This window comes from Citrus sinensis, chromosome 3 (assembly GCF_022201045.2).
Source record: "Citrus sinensis cultivar Valencia sweet orange chromosome 3, DVS_A1.0, whole genome shotgun sequence".
In the NCBI taxonomy this organism is placed as follows: domain Eukaryota; kingdom Viridiplantae; phylum Streptophyta; class Magnoliopsida; order Sapindales; family Rutaceae; genus Citrus; species Citrus sinensis.
In genome coordinates this window covers 1,716,633-1,737,251 of record NC_068558.1, presented here as the reverse complement: position 1 = coordinate 1,737,251, position 20,619 = coordinate 1,716,633, and the positions used below count along the sequence as shown (strand labels likewise).

Below are 20,619 nucleotides of genomic sequence, written 5' to 3'. Positions count from 1 at the left end.
TGTTTATCAGGATTAATTAAGTCCATCTTTGCACTCTTGTTTTATTTTAATAGTAGGTTTTCTTTTCTTTGTTTGTTTTTCTTTTCTAATGTTTTCTTTTCATTTGGCATTTTCTTTTAAGCTTTCCCAGCCCATCCAGGTGTGTTCTCTCCAACTTTCTTTTTATTATTTATGTTTTTATTATTTTTTTTCTTTCATTTGTTTGCATGCATATCTTTTGTTTGTGAAGCATTGAGGACAATGTTCCAAATAAGTTTGGGGGTGGAAATAGTGTGTGCTTTGTTTGTTAAAAAAAAAATTTGTGTTGTTTTTTCTCTTTTTGTTTTTATGTGAAAAGCCAATGATAAGAATTTGATTGACAATGAATATGGTTTTTAGAAAGGGTTGAATATTGTCTTAGTTTATACTTGATTCTTGTGTTAGTTCCTCTTGATTGAGATTCTTTAAACCATGAGCACTAATATCAGTTCTTTCATGATTTTGACTTGAAATTTGAGATTGACGCAGCCTGAGTTGAGAATTTTAGATAGAGTAAATGACTGTTTATCTTGATTCTTATCTCCACAATACACAATAGTATACACGGGCACCACAGTCAGAAATAGCTACCTATAACCCTTAAGAGTGAAGCTATCCTTGAGTAATTTGGGCCTATGTACCACCAGTATGTAGAGGATAATCTACCATGAGAAGAAGGCTACCTTAAGGGGTAGAGTGAAAGCTCCTGACTAAGGTTAAAAAAAAAGAAAAAAAAAAGAGAAAAAGAAAAAAAAATCAAGTGCATGTGCTAAAAAAAATCAAAAGAAAATGCATATAAAAGCCTGTGAGAGGAAAAAAATTTGGAGATCAAGATGATAAGATTAGTTTGACATACTCTGTTCTTTATTTGAGGCGAATGTTGTGGATATTGAAGATTTTAGGAATGAATTTGATTGAATTGATTTCACACACACACTACAAGAATCGAAAGAGAGATGGGATTGATTATTGAATTAAAGTTAGAACTTTGCCAATATTTGAAATTTTCTTTGAGCTATATAATTTTTGCAATCTTTGAGGCTATTTTTCATGTTTTATTTAAAGTTTTTTTTTCTTTTAATTTAATTTTTTTTTTAATGATGTTTGTGGGTATCATCACTGAAGCCCTCACGAGACTATAACTCGTCCACTAGGGCCGCCTAGGGGTTTAAAGGCTTGTTGCATACGCTAAATGCAATCGCGATTACCTGCGAAAGTGGTTTAGTTAGGATTTACTTTTTGTTTCGTTACTTTTGTTTTTGTTTTAAATTTTAGTTTTGCTCGAGGACTAGCAAAATCTAAGTTTGGGGGTATTTGATGAGCATAATTTATATACATATTTTACCCTTAATAATATAATTGCTAGTTATATTTATTTGTTATTTTTAATTAATTGAATTGTTTTATTGAATAGGGAATTAATTGGAGATTGTTGATAAAAAGGGCATGAAAACACTTCAAATTGAGAAGGAATAAAGATTAAATTGGAAGACAAAAATGCAACCAAGAATTAATGGAAGTCAAGAAGACCAAAATTGGAAGTCAATCTCTTCAAAGGATGAACGGTGGGCATGCATTTGGAAAGCAAAGATTTGGCAATTTGGAATGCATGTGCTGGGCATTAAAAGAAGAAATCATTAATTGGCCTTTTGCTTTTGTGGTCAAACGTGTGCTTTGCTTTCAAAGTTTAGTAAGGAAATAATTTTAAAAGGCCTTGGTGAGTGGGTTTTATAAGTCGGTGGAGAAGAATTAATGCAATTAGAATCCAATAAGGATTAAGCAAGTCAGTAACATTATATAAAGGCAAGAGGGCCACGGGAGGAGAGAGAACTGGAGACGCAAGGATTCAAGACAGAGAAGAAAATCTGCAGCAATTCGGCTTCCCCATGGCTGAATTTATTTATTTTGTTGCTCTTAATTCAAGTATGTCTAACTAATTTTCTTATACTGAGGTTAAGGATGAAACCATATTCAATGAAATAATTATCTTTTTATTTAATTAATTCCCTATATATGTTCTTTGATGATTATGGTTTTTATTTCACATGATTAATTAGATGTTAATAAAATCTTTTCATCAATTCTGTCATGCATTATTGATTGTTAGGATTAATATTCAATTAAATCTATGCTTGGATTTATAAAGTTTATACATGATTATCTTTGATTCTATGTCTTTCATTAAATTGTTTACATAGAGTGCTTAGGAAAACTTTGACTCTTTGTTATTCAATATGTTTACATGAGATTCTTAGATGTCATATTATTAAGCAGAAAAAGAACCTACATTAGATTTAATTACTTGGGCTTAATTGTTATATCCATGAGATGACATAGATTGATTTCGAGTTGTCACTCTAAAATTGGGGATTAATTAATAATTAGATAATTACTAGTTGAATAGTGGTGGATTCTGAAACCTTGGTAATTCTTATCTTATTGAATTCTCCTTTATTTTAATTGCTTCCTTAGTTTAATTGGTTTAATTTTCTTAAAAACTCAATTTGCTCAACTAGGTTAGAATTAATATTAATTTTAGATTTAAATTAGACTTTTTAATTTATAACAATCCCTGTGGGATCGACCTCGTTACCACTATTCTATTTCTAGATTCGTGCGCTTGCGAGTATATTAAAATTTTCACAACACATGCATCATCTTCTTTTTCAACTAAAGCAAAGAAATGGGTCCATTTGGCAGAATGATGGGGCCTGGCAATTGGAGAATGAGTTCTATATGATTAGCCTCGCAAAACTGAATGATGTAATCTGGTGACGTGTGAAAACAATTTGCCCATTTGTTAGTTGGATCTAAATGCCAGTGAAGGATCAAACCAAAACAAGTGCTTCTTAAAATTTAACTTCATTATCTTCACATGAAGCCAAGACTTGTTTGTTGCATTGTTAAAAGCAAAAATGAATCCAAAGTGATGAGGTCACTTCAAAGCGTGCTTCGAGAATTATTCTTAGAGCCAACTTTTTCCAATTTTTATCATTGATGGAATATCTATTTCCATATCTTTAGAATTAGGACCATCATTTATGGTGCATGCTGAGTTTAGTGTTCGAATTTGGGAATTAAAATGAGAAATTAAAATTATTGCCGGCATTTATTTTATTAAATAAAAGTAGAAATTAGAATCGAAATTATGGACCAGTCCCAATTTAGGAATGAGAAATACATGATTGATTCCCAAGTGGGGTGAGAATCAGTTTCCTATTCCTAAGAGTTCTATTGTTATTTCTACTTTAAATGAAAAATACAAACATATATATAAAAAACAAGTCTAAACTCCTCGGATTGGAGCTCCATCAGCCGAACGCCATCAGCCCATCATAGCCAAACCTCCTCGTCACGGCCAAAATCAACCACTATCTTCGTCATCACTGATTCGTTGGCTGTGAAGCAACAGCTGGTTGCCAGTTTCATCTCCGTTTGGACCATCTCAATTTCGTATTTATCTCGATTTCGTCTCCATTTGATCCATCTTGGTTTCGTCTATGTTTCATCTCCGATGCCCATGGTTCCAATTTGATGATGATGATGGTTCCATTGTTGTTGTTGTTATGATGATGATGATGATGATGATTCCATTATTGTTGTTGTTATGATGATGATGATGATGATGAATTGTATTATTATTAATTAATATATTAATGTTAATAATAATAATATTATTATTATTAACAATATTATAACATTATAATAATAATAATTAAAATACAAAATAATAATTATGAAGATAGTTAATTAAGAACTCTTTAGTAATTTGAAACAATCTAATTTATTCCAATTTTGATTCCAAAACAAAATAAATGGAAATGAAGTTCATTTTGATTTCCATTCTTACAATTCAAATAAACAACTTATTATAATTCTAATTCCTCATTTTAATTTCAGATTATTTCCATTTCGTTCACTGAACACACTATTAGATACATCTGTACCCAACATCCCCCGTTCGTAATGTGGCTGGGGATAGCAAACCGGTTTAGCCAGATCCCACCCGCAAGGATTTAAACCGGCCCTCAGTACGGGCCGAAGGCCTTGAAAATCATGGTCCGTGTTTTAGTCGAGCTTAGACTCGGGCTTACATCAAATTTATCCTAGAAATTGGATTGGCCCGACTCGACCTGTCCACCTTGGACTGGCATTTCATAGACTTGGGCCTCCGTTGAAATATGGGCTTGTCCAGGCCCGTTTTGACCCATTACCGACCTCAATATATTGGGCCTATGGACCGATATAATGATTGGCTGGCGGCCAACCTATGACAGGGCTAGAACAGGCTGCCGCTTCCTAAACCGCGCGTGCAGGCTTCTTCGAAAGCATACTGGCGCTGAAGGTCCTTCGAAATTCTCACAGGAATAAGTGCACAGTTGCTATTTGACCTACGTGAACACTTCAGCGGGGATTAACCAAACCCAAATTTTTTCAAATGCAAGGTTCAGCACCCCGGATTTTCTTTGAAATTCTCATTGCAAACGTACAAATTCATACGTGACTCAACGTCCGTGACATCGAGTCGTTTACATCTAGGCTGCAGTTTTTAGCTTCATTAAAAAAGCATGAAAGCAGCTAACTGTAGTGCAGTACAACGATCTTATAAGTCAGCCATTCATGAAGCAGAAACAGAGGAATTATTAAAACTGTTGAGAAACAAAGTTGTTGATTTCATTTCTATGGCAATCAACTGTACATTAATTACAACAACAAAATTGTAAAGAGTTAATGTAGAAAGAATTGATTTTCACAGGAGGAGGTAATAAAAGTTGAATCCATATTACAAAGAATTGGTTGATAAAAAAATTAAATAAAAAGAAAAAGCCATCCACTTGCAGATGCTGAGCTAAGACATAATTACAGAACTTGAAAACACCTACCAATATGTATGATTATAGAATCATCCTATTATCTATTATCATCCTCCCTCCTCACCTACTTAAGCTTAACCTTTTCTTATCAAAATCCTCGACTTGAACTCTGCCAAACCTCTACAGTTTGCTGACCTTTGCGCGTCACAAACATCTTGTTGCCTCCAAACGACAAATTGGTTATCTTTGATCCTCCCATATCTGTTACTCTTCCCATCAAATTCTTCCTAAACACCCTCTCCTCTAATGGCCCACCTTCACGACTTTTTCTTGAACCCATCACAATCTCGGACCACAATTCAATTTCGCCGCCTTTCCCACAAAACACTTGGTTGGCATGACACTCAATCTTACATCCAAAACCTTCTTTCCTTTTCCCATTAACCATTTTCCTCCCATCACCTAGACAAATCCATTCACTCGAATCTCCCAATTTCCTTAAGTCCATATAAGAAACCTCACCTGAATTAATACCAACCTTGTAAATGGCAGACAAATTATCGGACACCGTTACATCAGAAAAGCAATCAACCTCATCCTTGACCTCCCACGCAACATTACCCGACCTTATATCCCAAAATTTAATATTCCCCGTCACCTTAGAAATGTCACTATGAGATCCAGATGCCAGAAGCAAATTATAGCTCGAAACCCACCTCAATTTTGTAGCTGGGATAGCAGATTCAATATCAGTCCCATAAATCTCATTTTGACCAATCTCATTAACAGGTTTCAAACTATTAATATCATAAACCATAATCGAATTCGAATTCCTACGACCAGACTCAAAACTAACAAACAAATGTTTATCTGACGAACCAATCGCCTGAACCGTAGAACTAGACCTAGTGACATTTTCCCAATTCAAAGTCTCTTTCACATACCCATTTTCAAGGTCAAGAACTTGCAACCCGGAAAAATCGGTGGCACCAGCTGCAGCAACGCCAGGAGATAACGCTAGCAGCGAATCAACGGCAGTGAAATGGGTCAAGATTGTTGACTTCTTCCTCATAGACCAATCAAAGGACGTGATTTTGCTTCCGTGACTAACATGAAGAGTCCCATAATTGGTCGTGGCGATTGCAGACGGCGAATCACGTCCGTTTAACGGAAGAATCAACGACTTCTCGAGGCTAAAAGCGTCGAACTGCGACGGGTTCGACTGAGAATTAATCAAAAGTGACTCGATGTTGTAAAACTTGGACTCCTCAATCAGGTCTTCAATGTCAAAAGCTTTCGCCTTTGAGGGTAAATTACCGGTGCGTAAAAGAGACAACAAGATGGAGAACAACTCGGGATCTCGGTCGATGAATCGGTGAGTGGAATCGGCGAGTTTTGAGAGGAGGGATTTGGGACCGGCTAGGGCTAGGGTTTGTTTTGTGGTTTGGAAGATCTGACCACCAACATCAATTGTAACAATGTTTGAATCAATCGATTTCGATTTCGATTTCGATTTTGATGGTGGCATTGAGGTTGCAATCGAGGGCATAGTTTACAGTTTTTTTTTCCCTTTCAAAAAGCCTTAATTTTGTGAAACAAAACTCCAACTGTTTTTTTCTTTTTTGAAGCTTTTGAATTGCGAAGAGCTGAGGATGCCTGAAGCGTGAAGGCATTTATAAATGGATTATATTTGGAATTTCCAGAAGGTCAATTTTCAGCTTCTCGGTCAAACATGGAGGAAGGATCTTTTTTTTAAAAAAAAAAAAAACAAAATATATTAAAAGTGTATATGATGGAAGGATCTGAGCTACCGCTCCGCTGTTGTAAGTTGAACCTTCTTTCCTTTTTTATTTTTATTTATTTATTTTAAATCTTACAATGACATTGGCATAGCCGTCCAACGTAGACCTTTGACCTGGAATTATTTGTACTTGATGACAAGATGAATAATGCACGAATAGGTTAATTAAGAAAATTTTGCTAGAAATTTCAAATAAATTTACTCAAATTTGATTTTTTTTAAATGAATAGTAAAAAAGTTAACAGAATATAATCTAAAGGGTATATGCATATTTAAAAAATTAAAAGCCACTCTCAAGGTGATTATCATCAACACGTGCTTACAAAAATTAAATATAAATTTTATCTACCGAAGGTTCCAAAGATATCAATAATACAATGAAAACTAATAATCCTTTTGGGCAAGAAAGCCAGTTGGGGAGGAAAGTTACTGCCACCTCTCCAATTAAAAAGCATGATTCACATGTTAGGTACAATATGGATGGCGCAATATTTTTAATTGCATAAATTGTCAACCGAATCACACCAAAAATGACAGAAGCAAGTTATAAAAAAATTTGAAATTAAAGGTGCCAGCTTGTAAGAGTTTTGATTATTGTGTGGTGTGAATCGTGTGATAAATATATTATGGTGGTTCTGTTGCGATATTACTCTCAAAACATCAATGACGGGCCGCTGAGGTAGCAGATATTCGTAGAACGCTTTCTCCGTATCGTTTCAAATTTCAATGGCATAACTGCAAAGATAAAATCAGCTGAGCTGAAAGTACATTTCCATCTTTGGTGGCCGCATCAATTATTATCACTATTCGATGATCATTTATATTACATACCGAAAGGATGAAGAAACAGATCTAAAACAGCTGCTGTTAATAGGTCATTTGGCAGTCTAAGCTATATTCATCATTTATGTTACACTATCCGAACCAACTAAACAAAATATTCCAACCTGCCCTGTTTTCAGGTCACGAAGGACTCAAAAAACAGCCTTCATGTGTAGCAAGGCGCCGTAACACCTGTCCAACTATCTAAACCACCAAAACTATCTAATTTGTTTTGCCGTCAATAACTAGTTTGGGTCCCTGCCGCAAAAATCCGCACAATGTTCCATAAACATGGAGACAGTAGGAGTTTGGCATACTAGTTAGCTCACACCTGGTGCTGGCTGTATCACAGGGAAGAAGGCCCAGTTCTTGATGGCCCCGCTATCCTTCCCAACCACCTTCTCATTTGCCCACCAGTCAGAAGCAATTGTAGGCTCATGAGAATCTCCATCTGCACTGTCGAAATTAAATTCTTTGGTGGAACCAAGCGTTATCGACTGTTGCTTCTGGTGTCTTGGTGCCTCTTCCACATCCACTGGAGTTTTCAGTGGTTCATCATTTGCAGCTTCTCCAGCACAGCTGTGATGAACATTCTCAGCTTCGCCAGAACTTTCTTCTTTCTCAACCGTTGTTCCATTCTGCAGCGATTCTGATACAGCTTCAGCTAACGTTGTTGGCTTCTTTTCTACACATCTTACAACATCTTCAGTGGTTAACTCAAATGAAACTCTATGATCAACAATTTGATCTTTTCGGAGCCCATTTTCTGAATGTGGACGCAAGGCAACCTCTGATATCTGACGGTTCTGAAAAAAGCCATTGCGAGGAGTGGACCTTACAGCATCTGGGGTCAAAGTGCCTGAACCTTGACGTGATCCCCATTCACGAATGGAAAGCTTATCAAGGTTCAACAGCTTGGGCGGATCACCTCTGTGGAAATCAGGAAATTGAGGCCCAGCGGTAGCAAACTCACCATCAGGGAAAGGTGAGGAGGTGCCTGAGCCTGAGATGCCTGAGCTAGGAGAGATCAAGTTGCCAACCGGGCTTCCAGGATGGAGATGATAAGACTGAAATTCATAATAGGAAAACGGGAATTTCTGACCTTGCTCCCCAAATCGGAGACTGGGGTCAAGAAGCTGAGCAAATGGCACCTCGGGAGAGGAAGGTGTAGTCAAATGGACAGACTCGGGAGGAGGAGTGAAAGGCGCAGTTGATGGTTCTGTGGTGAAGGTTGAGAAGACAGGTGGCGAAACTAACTGAGTTTCGTGGGCATAAGGGCCAATAGCAAAAATTGAGGAAGGCCCGCCAGGAGAGTACATGTTGCCAGAAATAGAGTTGAGAGAAACTAAACCTGCAGGTGATTGTGTTGCAGAAGGAGGTTCTGATTGAAGGAAAGATGCAGGAGAGGATGGAGGTGCAACAAAGGGAAGAGAAATAGCAGTTGCTTGGGTAGAATTTACAGCTTCAGAAGCATTACTTCGGGAGGCTGTTGGTTCAGGAACAAGGACAGCATGCCCTATTCGCTTTCTGTGTTTTTGAAATCCAAAACACCAGGATATGTTCCAGCAACCCCCCCATCTTCTCTTCTGTAAAAAGAGAGTATAACATTATACCAGGAATCCAATTTTGTGACCAGAAAGACATCGAGAAACTGAAATAATATGAAAAGTTCAAAGAAAAACTTGAGATTTATAAAAACATTTAAAATCAAATTGTGGCATTCTCTTCATGCATTCTGCAGGAACTATGAGAAAGACCAATTGGAGCCATGTTTTGTTTTCCTTGAAAAACAAAAGATTAAGTGCCAGGGTGTTGAATGAAGGCATAAACACCATATCTACTTTGTATGCTTGCATGACCACATAAGTTTTGGTCCTTGATCATGTATTGAAGAGTCAAAGAGCAACTGACACAATAATTCCACTTAATATATTTATAAAAGCCAGGGAGAATAGAAGTATTTCACTTCAGAATGTCTTAATATATTTATAAGCCGCAAAGATGAAAAGAAAAAAGTGCCATTACCTAATCAATTAAATATATGATATCTGTTTCTGAGAATCATCAGAAACTGGAAGCTCGTATGTCTTATACATTTGCTTATCAAAATTCTCAATTGGAGATCATCAAGAAATGAAACAGATTAAAGCAAGTATGTCTTCAAAACCCCACACAAGGAGATTCAAAATCTTTCAAAGATGATGAATTTCCCTTCTGATTTGGTACTTCATAGCTTTGTGTTCTGTATTGATAATATGCAACAGACGTATCCGCACTTAGGCCTCCAGTCAGATTAGGATTGATCAATTCTATTACAAATACAATTTCAGTTTCCTTGTTTTAATATTCATATAAACAAGCTCCTATAAGTTTTCCATATGCCATTTCTTCATCCATTGGATTCCTCACTTCAACTTGTAAAGATTTTTAAAATTTTGAATCTAGAAATGACCACACCTGCCTGCCATCTAAAAAGAAATTCCGAAAGTTTTTCATTTTAAATGATTAAAAGAGAAAAATCAGCATCTGAATGTCCTCTAACGAACACTCATAAATCAGCCTAGTGCCCTTCTAATCAGCAATTAAATATTTGAAACCAGAAACCAAAATATATATATATATATATAAATATATATTTTTAAAAAAATTTTCCGTTGCAAGCATCATAGCTTGCAGATTTTCAAATTTATCAGAGAAGCTATTCCTTCCCAATCAAAATTTTACATACTTCAACAGGAAATTGCAGCAAATCATAAGTTCCAAAATAGAGTCTCAAGCAAAGAGAGAAAATATTAAACAAAAAAATTGAACTTGAAATTTAAGAAAAAGTTAAAGTTGCATAATTTCTTCGAATACAAGTCAAACATCAAAAAGCCAATCCCAACTTTATCTCTCTCATTGAAACACTCCATTACCTATGAAAGCAAAAATAGCTGCTTTCCGAGAAAGCCATAACCAAAATTCAAGTAAAACAAGCACCTAATATAAGCAACAGATCTAAAATCTACCAATCAAACAAATACATCACAGAAATTCATGACACTGACAAATCAAAGCCGATCAAATGATTTATACCTGAGACGTAGCTTGATGAACGCGATTCTCAGCTGACGCGATCGCAGTAGCAGCTGCGCTTATAGTCTCCAAACTGTTGTTCAAAGCTCTCGAATCTCCTCCATTCACGCCTCTCATCTCTAATTTTCTCGGAAAATAATAACAAATTTTTCTCGAGAAAGTGAGGAACTCAGACTCACAGAGGAAGCTATACTCAAAACAAAATTAAATCAAATCTCGTTTCTTTTATTAATGTGATCTTGATTTATGAATAAATTAATTTACTTGTGCGTACACATAAATACATTTTTGTGTTTTTTAACTAGCGCTTTTGAGGTCAAACACGGCAGTGACTTAGCTACTGTGCGAGGGATTGATTATCCAACACACTGACATAAATGACCTAGCCATCAACTTCTATTCACATGAATGGAATCTGACTTTTGGAGGTAATTGAGGGCAGTTTTGTCTAATTAGTGGGATAAGAACTGTTTTCCCAAGAATTTGATAACGATATAATTGTGATAGTTTTTAAGTCGTGGGTTTTTTTTTTTTTTAAAAAAAAAGAAAAACTAATTTGGGGTTTACCGAGAAAGCATTTAAAATTAGTACTGTCAAAGGTGTGCACGTGTGCGCATCCTCTTCTTGATGGCTCTCGACTTTCGTGCGCACACAGCCAACTTCGTATCGCAGGTCCCACTCCCCCAAAAATTCTCCCCCTTTACCCGCCACTTCAACGAACTTTGCTTGCCAGCCTTCTCCATACTTAAATTTTCTTCTATGTTTAGAAATTTTAACATCGGGACCCCTGCGGTTCGCCTTAAATAGATCCTTAGACCCCACTATTTGGTAAATGGATATTTAAACCTTGGTCATTTCAAAAGGAAGCACACACACTTCTAAGATATGCTAAATCTCCAATCCTTTAGGAATGGACACACGTGTCTCGGTTAAGTTTGGGTTGCTATAATTAATATTGTTTGTGTAGTTTGTTTATTATTTCTTTCTCAAAATTGATTTAATATGGTACAAATATCAAATATTGATTCTGACAAAATTTTTTATGCCCCAAATAAAAACAAAAAAATCACTCCTTTTACAAAATCGATCTTACTGTAACGTAATAGATTTAGACAATATGTTTAATGCTTCGACATGAGCATAAAAACACTAATAGAAGGAACTTGTGCACTAAATTTTAAACATTGACAAACCTTAGGGACTTGGTTGTGATTGTCCCCCTTTTTAATCCCCCTTCCTTTAAATGCATCTCATAATCAACCCACATAGGAAAGGAGGCTTTTCGACATATATCTTTGAAGCTTTATGAGTTAGATTTGAGACACTAGGAGATTTTGATTTTGTGAAGATTTATTTACTTTTAACCTTTTGCTTTAGTTGACTGCTAAAGGATTTAACTTTATGGTTCAGTTATTTGCCTGCATGAAAATTGAGAAAGCTCAATCATCAAAAGCATAGCTCTTGGGTCCACTACTGGATATGTGACACACCCTAAGAGCAAGGCTTTTTTGCCTGTTGGCTTTTGTGAAATCATGCGGACTCACATGTGATTTGATGAATGATTTGGAAAGTCAGGAATTATTGGATATCAAAAAGGCAACAGAATGAATTATGGTATGCACTTGATATATAAAAATACGTACGTCATTACTGATTGCTATGTGCCTAATTGAGCGACGAATCAAAGTCGTCGTAGCTTTAAAAATGTTTGACTTCATAAATCAAAGTTTCAAGGAAGCTCAACTAAAACTTTAACCTTCATACACGTTAGGCCACAGAGCGTCGCGCACCTCACCTAGGGCCCCTTTCTGATGAGATTGTCATTTTCCAATTGATGAATCAACGAACGACCTCTCACGTCAAAAATTCCCCCATCACATGTATATGGCTGTACACATTTTGAATGTCATACATACAACACATACGTGTAATCTCTTTGATTTTAAAAGATAAAAATAAAAATTTGTATGGCCATTAAACTTGAAAGTAACAATAATAATGAAACTAGGATAATAAATCAATAATCCCACATTGAAGAGATTCTACATTGAAAGTTTGAAAATATCAGGGGACGTTCCGTGCATGCAGGTTTCCATATTCTGTAGGGGAGCAAAACACAGTAATGGCTCCCACATTAACATAAATTTATTTTTCACATCAAAACTAGCCAAAGCAACATTTTTTTCTTATTTTCCAAATGAATTTATGCAGCTAAACTTTTTGAGGCAATCTCGAACACATTCTCTGAGAGTCCATTGGCAGACATAATCATCTCCAGCTGAGCCTGCAGAACACCGTGCCAATTATTATTATTTCAATACCAGTAGCACAATAGAACAAGATGATTTATCATTGGAGTCAAGTGAATTGGTTGGTTTCAATCAGCGATTAATTATATATTTGGAAACTGTCCTTTTCCAAATATTGTGTTATATATATATATATATATATATATATACCTTGGCAAGGTTTTGTCGAGTTTCATCAAAACGCCTCCATCTAGAGAAGGCTGACACCATTCGGGAAGCCACCTGCAATAAATAAATAAGACTAAGCTTAGAGAAGAAGCATCAAAAGTAAATGAGTTTAGATTACACTAAATGCAGACTATTAGACAAACCTGAGGATTAATTTTGTCTAATTGGACCACCATTTCACCCAAGAACTTATAGCCGGAGCCATCCTTTGCGTGGAGGTTCACAGGGGAACCACAAAATCCTCCAATGAGCGAGTATACCTGTCCCAAAAAGAGAATCCAAATTTCAATGTACCCTTTGGAAAGGAAAACACTGAAGGGATGCACATGAAGATATAAGCAACGCTTACACCTGACCACACGAGCACAGAAAATTACCTTGTTTGGATTACGCAGATCAAACGCTGGATGGTCCAATAGCCTCTGGACACACTCAACATTACCAGGGATGTCAGACATGGCTTGAAGAGCAAACCATTTATTCACAACCTGAAAAAAGAGGAAAAATGAAATTGTACTAGAAATATATTAAGGAACTGTGCTGGTAACAACTCTAATAATATAGTTAATAAATACACCAGTAACAGACAAAAATCACATCACATCTGAGAGAGAGGTATGCATCCCCCAAACAGCACATTTTATTGGGCGATTTAGTGAGAAGTTTATTCAGTCAACAAGCAGCTATTGAATTGGAAAATTACCAAATAGTCATGCTGCCACTTGCCATAGAAATCATCCAACACCTCATCTCGAATTTTACCAGGCTTCTGAACAATTGCTGCCAAAGCTGCAAATTGTTCCGTCATATTTGTGGCAGTTTTATATTCCCGCAATGCAAGCTCCACAATATCAGCATCTTCAAGTGATGCAAGATAGGCTACATACAAAACAAAAATACATTTAGTTGTAGGAAATTCCAGCAGATTGATCTGAAACACGTAACTTTGTGGAAGACAAACCAAGTGCAATATTCTTCAAAGCACGCCTGGCCATATTATGATGATTGAACACGTACTCTCCTGTGCTCCTATTATTTTCCACCTGTACAATACAAAAAGTTCCAAAGTTCATGCATCAAGAGAGATCAATCACGATGAAGAGAAAAAGAAATAAAGTAAATTCATTTGTTGAGGGCAATGTCCCTCCACACAACACAGCATACCGTGGTTAAAAACTCTGCTTTCAGTTCAGAGGCAAGCTGCTTTCTGATGAAAGTTCGAACAGCATGAACAGCATCCGGATCTGCAACCTCCATCATGTCCATAATCTCTCCTTCACCAGGCAGAGTTATAGCCTTTGCAATAAATTCCTGGATAAGAAAATACAACTCAAGTTGATTAGTACATTCATCCTCCTCCACAACCACCACCCCACCCAAATCTGATATGAATAGGAAGCCCTCATCATACTTTGTCCAAGCTTGAATCACCAAGCATACTTCTGAAGCCATGCACAAACTTTGGATTCAGAACCAGTGGTTTGTTTTGTTGGAAATCAGCCACCAAGCTGAGCATCAGTTTCCTTGCCAACACCTGTCCAGCTTCCCAACTAAAAAGAAAAGAAGATCTTTAAACTCTGCATGAACCACTCAACGCCAGATAAAAGAAAGTATCAATGTTTCAGCAAAGACAAACCGGTTGAACTCATCCGAATCATTAGCAAGGAGGAAAAACAGATCACTATCGGAGAGATCAGATTCAAGGCGAATAGGGGCGCTGTAACCGCGCAAGATAGACGGAATTGGCCGCTCGGATATATCAGAGAACACAAATTCTTCTTCTTTCTGCTTTTCAACAACAGAAAGTCAATTAGCACTATGAGCTAGTTTATTTTGAAAAGGGAAACTGCCAAAGTTTCAACATGAAACCCCAACAAAAACAAAAAAGGAAGGCAGCAGTTAAAAATGAAGATAAAGCAAGCATTTCATAACAAGGTTTTAAAGAACCTTGGTTACTCGAAGAACTGTTGTGTAGACTGGCTGATTGTTGCTTCCAAGAGATTGCAATTTCCCATTATGATACACAGAAGAAAGTGGCATGTCCTTGCCACTTGAGTTCAGCAGACCTATTGCCACAGGGATGAACATGGGTTCTTTCACTGGCTGCCCCGGGGTTGATGGTACCTCTTGACTGGAAATTTCCCCATAAAACATGCAGTTATTGTTGACATTATCGTCAAACAAAACAAAGGAACTAAATTCTCATCAAAATGAATCTTAGCATGTGTACCCGAATTCCAAAGAATAAGTACGAGTTTCAGCACTATAGGACGAAGTGACTTTCAAGCGAGGCGTTCCAGCTTGGGAGTACCTAAATTTTTCGTCACATATAAAAGCATAATCATCAAAACTATCTAATGGAAACTCAAATGGGAGATAACAGATCCATACCATAGTAAGAAATTAGCAAATTCTGCATCATTTGCATCTCGCATGGCCGCAAAAAAATCTTCACAGGTTACAGCTTGCCCGTCATGTCTCTTAAAATAAAGATCCATGCCCTGAAATGTGCAGAGATCAAATCAAATGGCAACTCCAAGAGCAGCTTTTCAGCACAACTCAAATTTCTGATGATATAACAATTAGTTTCCAAGTCATAAGTTTCTTTAAACTTTACCTTTCGGAACCCTTGACTCCCAAGTAGGGTTTTGTACATCCTAACGACTTCAGCTCCCTGACAAGTTGGCACAATCATGAACCTTTGATGGACAGATTGTAGTTTCATATTACACATGCAAGCAGATAGAATCACAGAGAGAGAGAGAGAGAGAGATATACTAAAACAAAGTCAAACCTTTTCATAAACCTGCCAGAAAGAAAAAAAAACAAACAAAGACAACAAGAAGCAATTAGATATCTTATCAAAAGAAACCAAAAAAGGAAACACAGGTAAAAGACACAACAAATTGCTAGGCCATACCGTCACTGCAGTTTGAAGTTGGTAGGTAGCCCAATACCAGTATCATGTGCAACGAAAATTGCAGAATGAAGGCAGACATATCAGAGTCACCATTGAATGAGAATTTCTAAGCCACCAAAGAAAACATTTCCATGTAACATTCAGCTCATGTCAAACTAAAGAAAAAAAAAACTTGCCTGTGTAGAAGTTATCCATCTGCATGAGGAAAAAGAAACAAATTTAACTGCGTTTAGAACCAAAACAATTAAAATTCCCTAGCTGAGAACTGATAACACTTTACAAGAACGGTTATCACTCACTGACCTTGATGTAAGAATGTGGCCGAACAGGATGAGCCATAGGACCAGCATCCTTGAAAAGTGGAAAATGGAAGTTAACGGGTGCTTAACGTGCAGAATATTATACATTTGCGGTGCATGAATGCAGAAATAACATACATATTTTATCGAAAAAATCTGCAAATTGCTTTAAACAGTAATTGTAACGCAATAGGAATAATTGAACAAAATGAGGGAACCTTCCAAGGTTGTGGACAAAAGACAAAAGGAAAGCACCTGTGGAAATTGATAATTTCGTAGCTTTGAAACATCAGCAATCCGCTTTACAGTACGACTTCCCATGTCAGATGAAAATTCCTATCAATAAAAGATTTGATTCATACACTTATGTCAACAAAGAAAGATGAACCATGAGATTTGCATCTACCATCAACTTACTGAAAATAGAAGTCCTTATACCTGATCACGAAAAACAGTAAGACCTTCCTTCAAGCTGAGCTGGAACCAGTCACGACATGTCACTCTGCAGTTATTTAGCTAGCATAAATTCTAGTGCCAGCACAAAATTGTAACTAAAATAACATGATAGCACTAACAAATATAACCACCTCCAAGAACATATATAAATGCCAAAACTTGATCAGGTGTGCTGTCGCGCTCCATAGCTCTCAAATAGAGAGCTGTGCTGTAGGGCCCACGGCTCCCTGTTTGAGAGCCTGCCATGCTCACAGTCAGCCCATAAGGAGCGCGACTGCAAGTACCTGATCAGCCCTCTGTATATGCCTAAACCATTCAAATATATACCCAAGAGTTTTGATACATTAAATTTAAAATGCCGAGACCACTCAAATACACATCCAATACATAATAAGAAAAAGAAGAACAAAGTAATATCATGTCTTTTTAAAAGAAGAAAGAACCTTAACGGAATATAAGCTCACCTGTTGCCAGTCCAGTTGTGGAAATACTGCAAAGTAAAAATGAAAACATAGTGAGAACAACCTTGTTTGGATCAGATTAAAAAGAAAAATCATGGCTTCGTATGTCTTAATAAAACTAATAGTGATAGCAAACCTCATGGCCAATGACTCCCAAAATTGCAGCATAATCTGCATCACTAGCAGTTTCTGGAGATGCCAGGACAAGCTTTGAATTGAAAATCTGCAGAGGAGCATTTCAGGCATGATTGTAATAAAAAATTCACAGAAATTTTTTTTAAAAAAAAGCCACAATGATTCAGTAAGTCAGAATCCATACATTCAAACTCTTGTTTTCCATTGCTCCCCTGATGAAACAAACAGTATCAGCATTGTATAACAATAAACACAATATTTGCCAACAGGATTTAACTAAAATGGTGTTTTGGATTCGGGGAAAAATAAAGATAATATATGTATGTTTGCGTAAACATAATAAAATGCAGCTTACATGTTAAAGTCAGGAACAGCCACAATATTGAAAAGATCTAGGTCATATTCAAGACCAAAAACCTGTTTGTAGAACCATTAAATTCAATAGGCTTTAGAACCAAAGGCTAATGAATCAAAATTTTCAAAAGTATAAGAGCTAAGAATGAAAATACCGACATCTTCATCCCACTTCATTGCTGCCTTAAGCGAATACATGGCATGTGCAGTCTTCGGTAGGTCTTGTGCTGGGGTCCAGATCCTTAGAGACACTTTCCGACCTGAGCGGGTGACAAATATATCATCTCTGCTTTCTAACTGTCCGGCAACTAAGGCAAACAAGTAGCAAGGCTTCTTGAATGGATCCTCCCAAAGGGCATAATGTCTACCACCCTGCAATGGATGACAAAATTAACTATAATAAGAATCATTCGCTGATAAATAACACATGAAAAAAGGAAGTGAAAAAAATGCCTCATTGCAGCAAAAGCAAGCGTCACCTCAAGGTTTCCTCTCTCTATGAGATTTCCATTAGACAGCAATACTGGGTACAATGACTTATCAGCTTCAATATAGCACTTGTATTTTGCCATTATATCAGGACGGTCCTGTTAGTGCATTAAATGGGTCCACAAATTTTATGTGAGATTAATAACCTGCTGCAAAGGTTACTTAATTCTTAGCTGTTTTAGCTATCTCAAGATACTGACCTGATAAAATGTAATTTTTCTAAAACCCTCTGCTTCACATTGTGTACAGAAATTCCCAGATGACTTGTAAAGCCCCTACATGAAAATTTCAAATTTTTAGTAAGTTCATTAGATCAGAAATACAGTTGATACACAAGTAGAACATAAAAATGAAGGGGCATTGACTTACTTCTAATGAGGTGTTCTTTTGAGGATATATCTCAGTGACAATTTCCAAGGTAAATGCACCATTTGGTGGTGATTGGAGTGTCAAATGACGTGAGTCCAAGTGATAATCTCCTTCCTGAAAAGAGAACAAAGTAAGAAAACTGCACTAGAATCCCGAAAGCACATGCCCACCTAGAAGATGTCAACTGATAATTCTGACCTGAGTGTGAAAAGCAAGGATCTCTAGCTTAAAGATTTAATAACCCTAAGTTTATTATAGGAAGGTTTAACAAAACGCACATACCTTCAGTTCTATACCGTTAACCTTGATTGAAACAAGCTTGAGATCTTGTCCATCCAAAACCAGTGGAGAAGAAGAACCTGCTCCACAACAACATTAGATGACTAGTGCAATTTTCCTACTTTGTTCTGTTTATTATAGAAACGTAATACTTGAGTATCAGCTTTACCAAAAGAAATAAAAAGAGTGAACATTTATATCCTAGCTAAGGAAGGATCCGCATGTGGCAACCATAATAGATTAATGCAAATACCAATGAAGTTTTCAAGAAATTGACAAAGAATTACCATTTATGCTATCTAACGCTAAAAGAAAATGAAAAAAATTGATACCAATAAGTAAAAACCAATAAATTACCTTCAACCCTAGGCAACACTGTTATTGTTGAACTAACAATAGTTTTCTCCTCACCCAAGGAAAATTTAAAATCCACCTGAAGAAGTAGTTCCATTAGTACTGCAGTAACACAAGCAGAATCCACATTAATAAATAAAGAGTATTCTAATTTAATCATGCTTGCAAACCGTGTCAAAATAGTAATTTGGCATCTTGTAATCCTTCAAAAATATCTCTTTGGGTGTATCCATTTTGGATTCCTGAGCTTCCTTTGGTACACTTTCTGTGGCAACTGAACAAACTAGTCTCCCGCTGATCTGCCTAGTCCTCTGAAAGAAAAAATAAGTACACCACGAGATCAACAAAATTGAACAAGGATGACCAGGACATATTTTACATACCATACAAGTGTCTAGTGAGTATGTACAGACATATAGCAAAGCAAAAATATTTATATACAATGGATAACCACTTACCAGTAAAAAAGGATATGGAAACCTGTAATTCTTTTGATAAGAGACCTAAAATTTTAAACATAGACAAATCAGAAACGTTTTACTTAAATTTTGAGAATGAGATCAATACATGGCCAATGTGATCATGCACTAACCTCGGAACTGAGCAAACACTTTTTCTGATAGCTATGTTTTGCTGAAGTTCGGAAGAAGCCAACACGACCAATAGCCTGATGCTGCAGACAACAAAAGGAATATGTTAATGCCAGATTACCAAATGAATTTGTCATTTTACAGTCACCACTAACATGTGTGGTCAGATGCCCGTGGGTCTGCACACTTAAGGTTAGAGCCCAAGAAAAGTTCAAATTGCATTTCAAACTCAGAAAAATCTCCAGAAAATCAGTAAATATTCAACAGCAGTACTTCAGTTCCATATAACCAAGGTGAACATAAACAAACTTTTGTAACAAATAACTAAATGAACTACATTCTAACATTAAAAATGTCAATTTCCATATCCTTTCAACAATTCCTCAGCAACCAAACACAGCAGCACACTCGTATAATAACAGTAAAATGGGGATGGAGTAATCACGGGAGAAGAGGAGATGAAACCCAAAAGAGCGATCTTTGTCAAACACGAATTCTTGCATGGAAGAATCAACCGAGCCATTTAACCCTATAAGCTACCGAATTTGAATTAGTACAAAGACCAAATTTTACTACAGTAAAATCAAAAAGGATTTTTCTTCTTATGAAGATGAAGAGATACTCGGATGACCAAAACCCAAAAACCCTAACTAACAAAAGACTAAAGAGAAACAAATAAAACAGAGAGTCCCACTCTCACTCTGGGTTTTTTTCTTTCTTATATAATGAGATATGGATAATTCAGAATATGGCCAAGAAAATTCAGGGGTAACTAAATAAATAAATAAATAATAAATAAAGCCTGACTTTAAATCGAAATTGAGGAAACTAAGAGTGATTGAATTACCCAGATTGATGATCAGATGTAGCGAAAAAGATAGAGAGACTTTGATTTCTTGAAAACCT

General features: G+C 36.4%; 3 protein-coding genes across 3 annotated transcripts; all 3 read right to left on the bottom strand.

Moving 5' to 3' along the window:
* Positions 1–4,664: 4,664 nt before the first annotated feature.
* Positions 4,665–6,557, bottom strand: LOC102627070 (BTB/POZ domain-containing protein At5g41330). The gene has a single exon (XM_006476479.4). The coding sequence runs from the start codon at positions 6,379–6,381 to the stop codon at positions 4,981–4,983; it is 1,401 nt and encodes a 466-aa protein (XP_006476542.2). The 5' UTR covers positions 6,382–6,557; the 3' UTR covers positions 4,665–4,980.
* Positions 6,558–7,375: 818 nt separating this feature from the next.
* On the bottom strand, positions 7,376–10,874 carry LOC102626793 (uncharacterized). Its single transcript, XM_006476478.4, has 2 exons — positions 10,531–10,874; positions 7,376–9,041 (listed from the first exon to the last, which is right to left on the bottom strand). Exons 1-2 carry the CDS (start codon positions 10,645–10,647, stop codon positions 7,776–7,778), a joined length of 1,383 nt encoding a protein of 460 aa, XP_006476541.2. The 5' UTR covers positions 10,648–10,874; the 3' UTR covers positions 7,376–7,775.
* A 1,636-nt stretch (positions 10,875–12,510) lies between these two features.
* Positions 12,511–20,399, bottom strand: LOC102626303 (puromycin-sensitive aminopeptidase). Its single transcript, XM_025098702.2, has 33 exons — positions 20,159–20,399; positions 19,716–19,796; positions 19,582–19,626; positions 19,294–19,434; positions 19,127–19,202; positions 18,773–18,849; positions 18,491–18,604; positions 18,322–18,396; positions 18,112–18,219; positions 17,792–18,004; positions 17,634–17,695; positions 17,463–17,490; positions 17,280–17,366; positions 17,147–17,172; positions 16,665–16,728; positions 16,482–16,562; positions 16,231–16,278; positions 16,104–16,122; positions 15,928–15,932; positions 15,802–15,813; positions 15,625–15,681; positions 15,399–15,508; positions 15,238–15,318; positions 14,955–15,138; positions 14,644–14,792; positions 14,419–14,557; positions 14,172–14,318; positions 13,969–14,050; positions 13,711–13,886; positions 13,385–13,495; positions 13,151–13,267; positions 12,990–13,061; positions 12,511–12,814 (listed from the first exon to the last, which is right to left on the bottom strand). Exons 1-33 carry the CDS (start codon positions 20,234–20,236, stop codon positions 12,734–12,736), a joined length of 2,946 nt encoding a protein of 981 aa, XP_024954470.2. The 5' UTR covers positions 20,237–20,399; the 3' UTR covers positions 12,511–12,733.
* Between the last annotated feature and the right edge of the window lie 220 nt (positions 20,400–20,619).

Excerpts from the sequence above, each read along its gene's own strand:
- LOC102627070 (XM_006476479.4), bottom strand. The coding sequence starts at position 6,381 with ATGCCCTCGATTGCAACCTCAATGCCACCATCAAAATCGAAATCGAAA.
- LOC102626793 (XM_006476478.4), bottom strand. The coding sequence starts at position 10,647 with ATGAGAGGCGTGAATGGAGGAGATTCGAGAGCTTTGAACAACAGTTTG. Across the intron at positions 9,042-10,530 it reads TTCATCAAGCTACGTCTCAG|AAGAGAAGATGGGGGGGTTG; the intron begins GTATAAATCATT and ends CTCTTTTTACAG.
- LOC102626303 (XM_025098702.2), bottom strand. The coding sequence starts at position 20,236 with ATGGCTCGGTTGATTCTTCCATGCAAGAATTCGTGTTTGACAAAGATC. Across the intron at positions 19,627-19,715 it reads AGTGTTTGCTCAGTTCCGAG|GTCTCTTATCAAAAGAATTA; the intron begins GTTAGTGCATGA and ends TTAAAATTTTAG. Across the intron at positions 18,850-19,126 it reads AGTGTTGCCTAGGGTTGAAG|GTTCTTCTTCTCCACTGGTT; the intron begins GTAATTTATTGG and ends GTTGTGGAGCAG.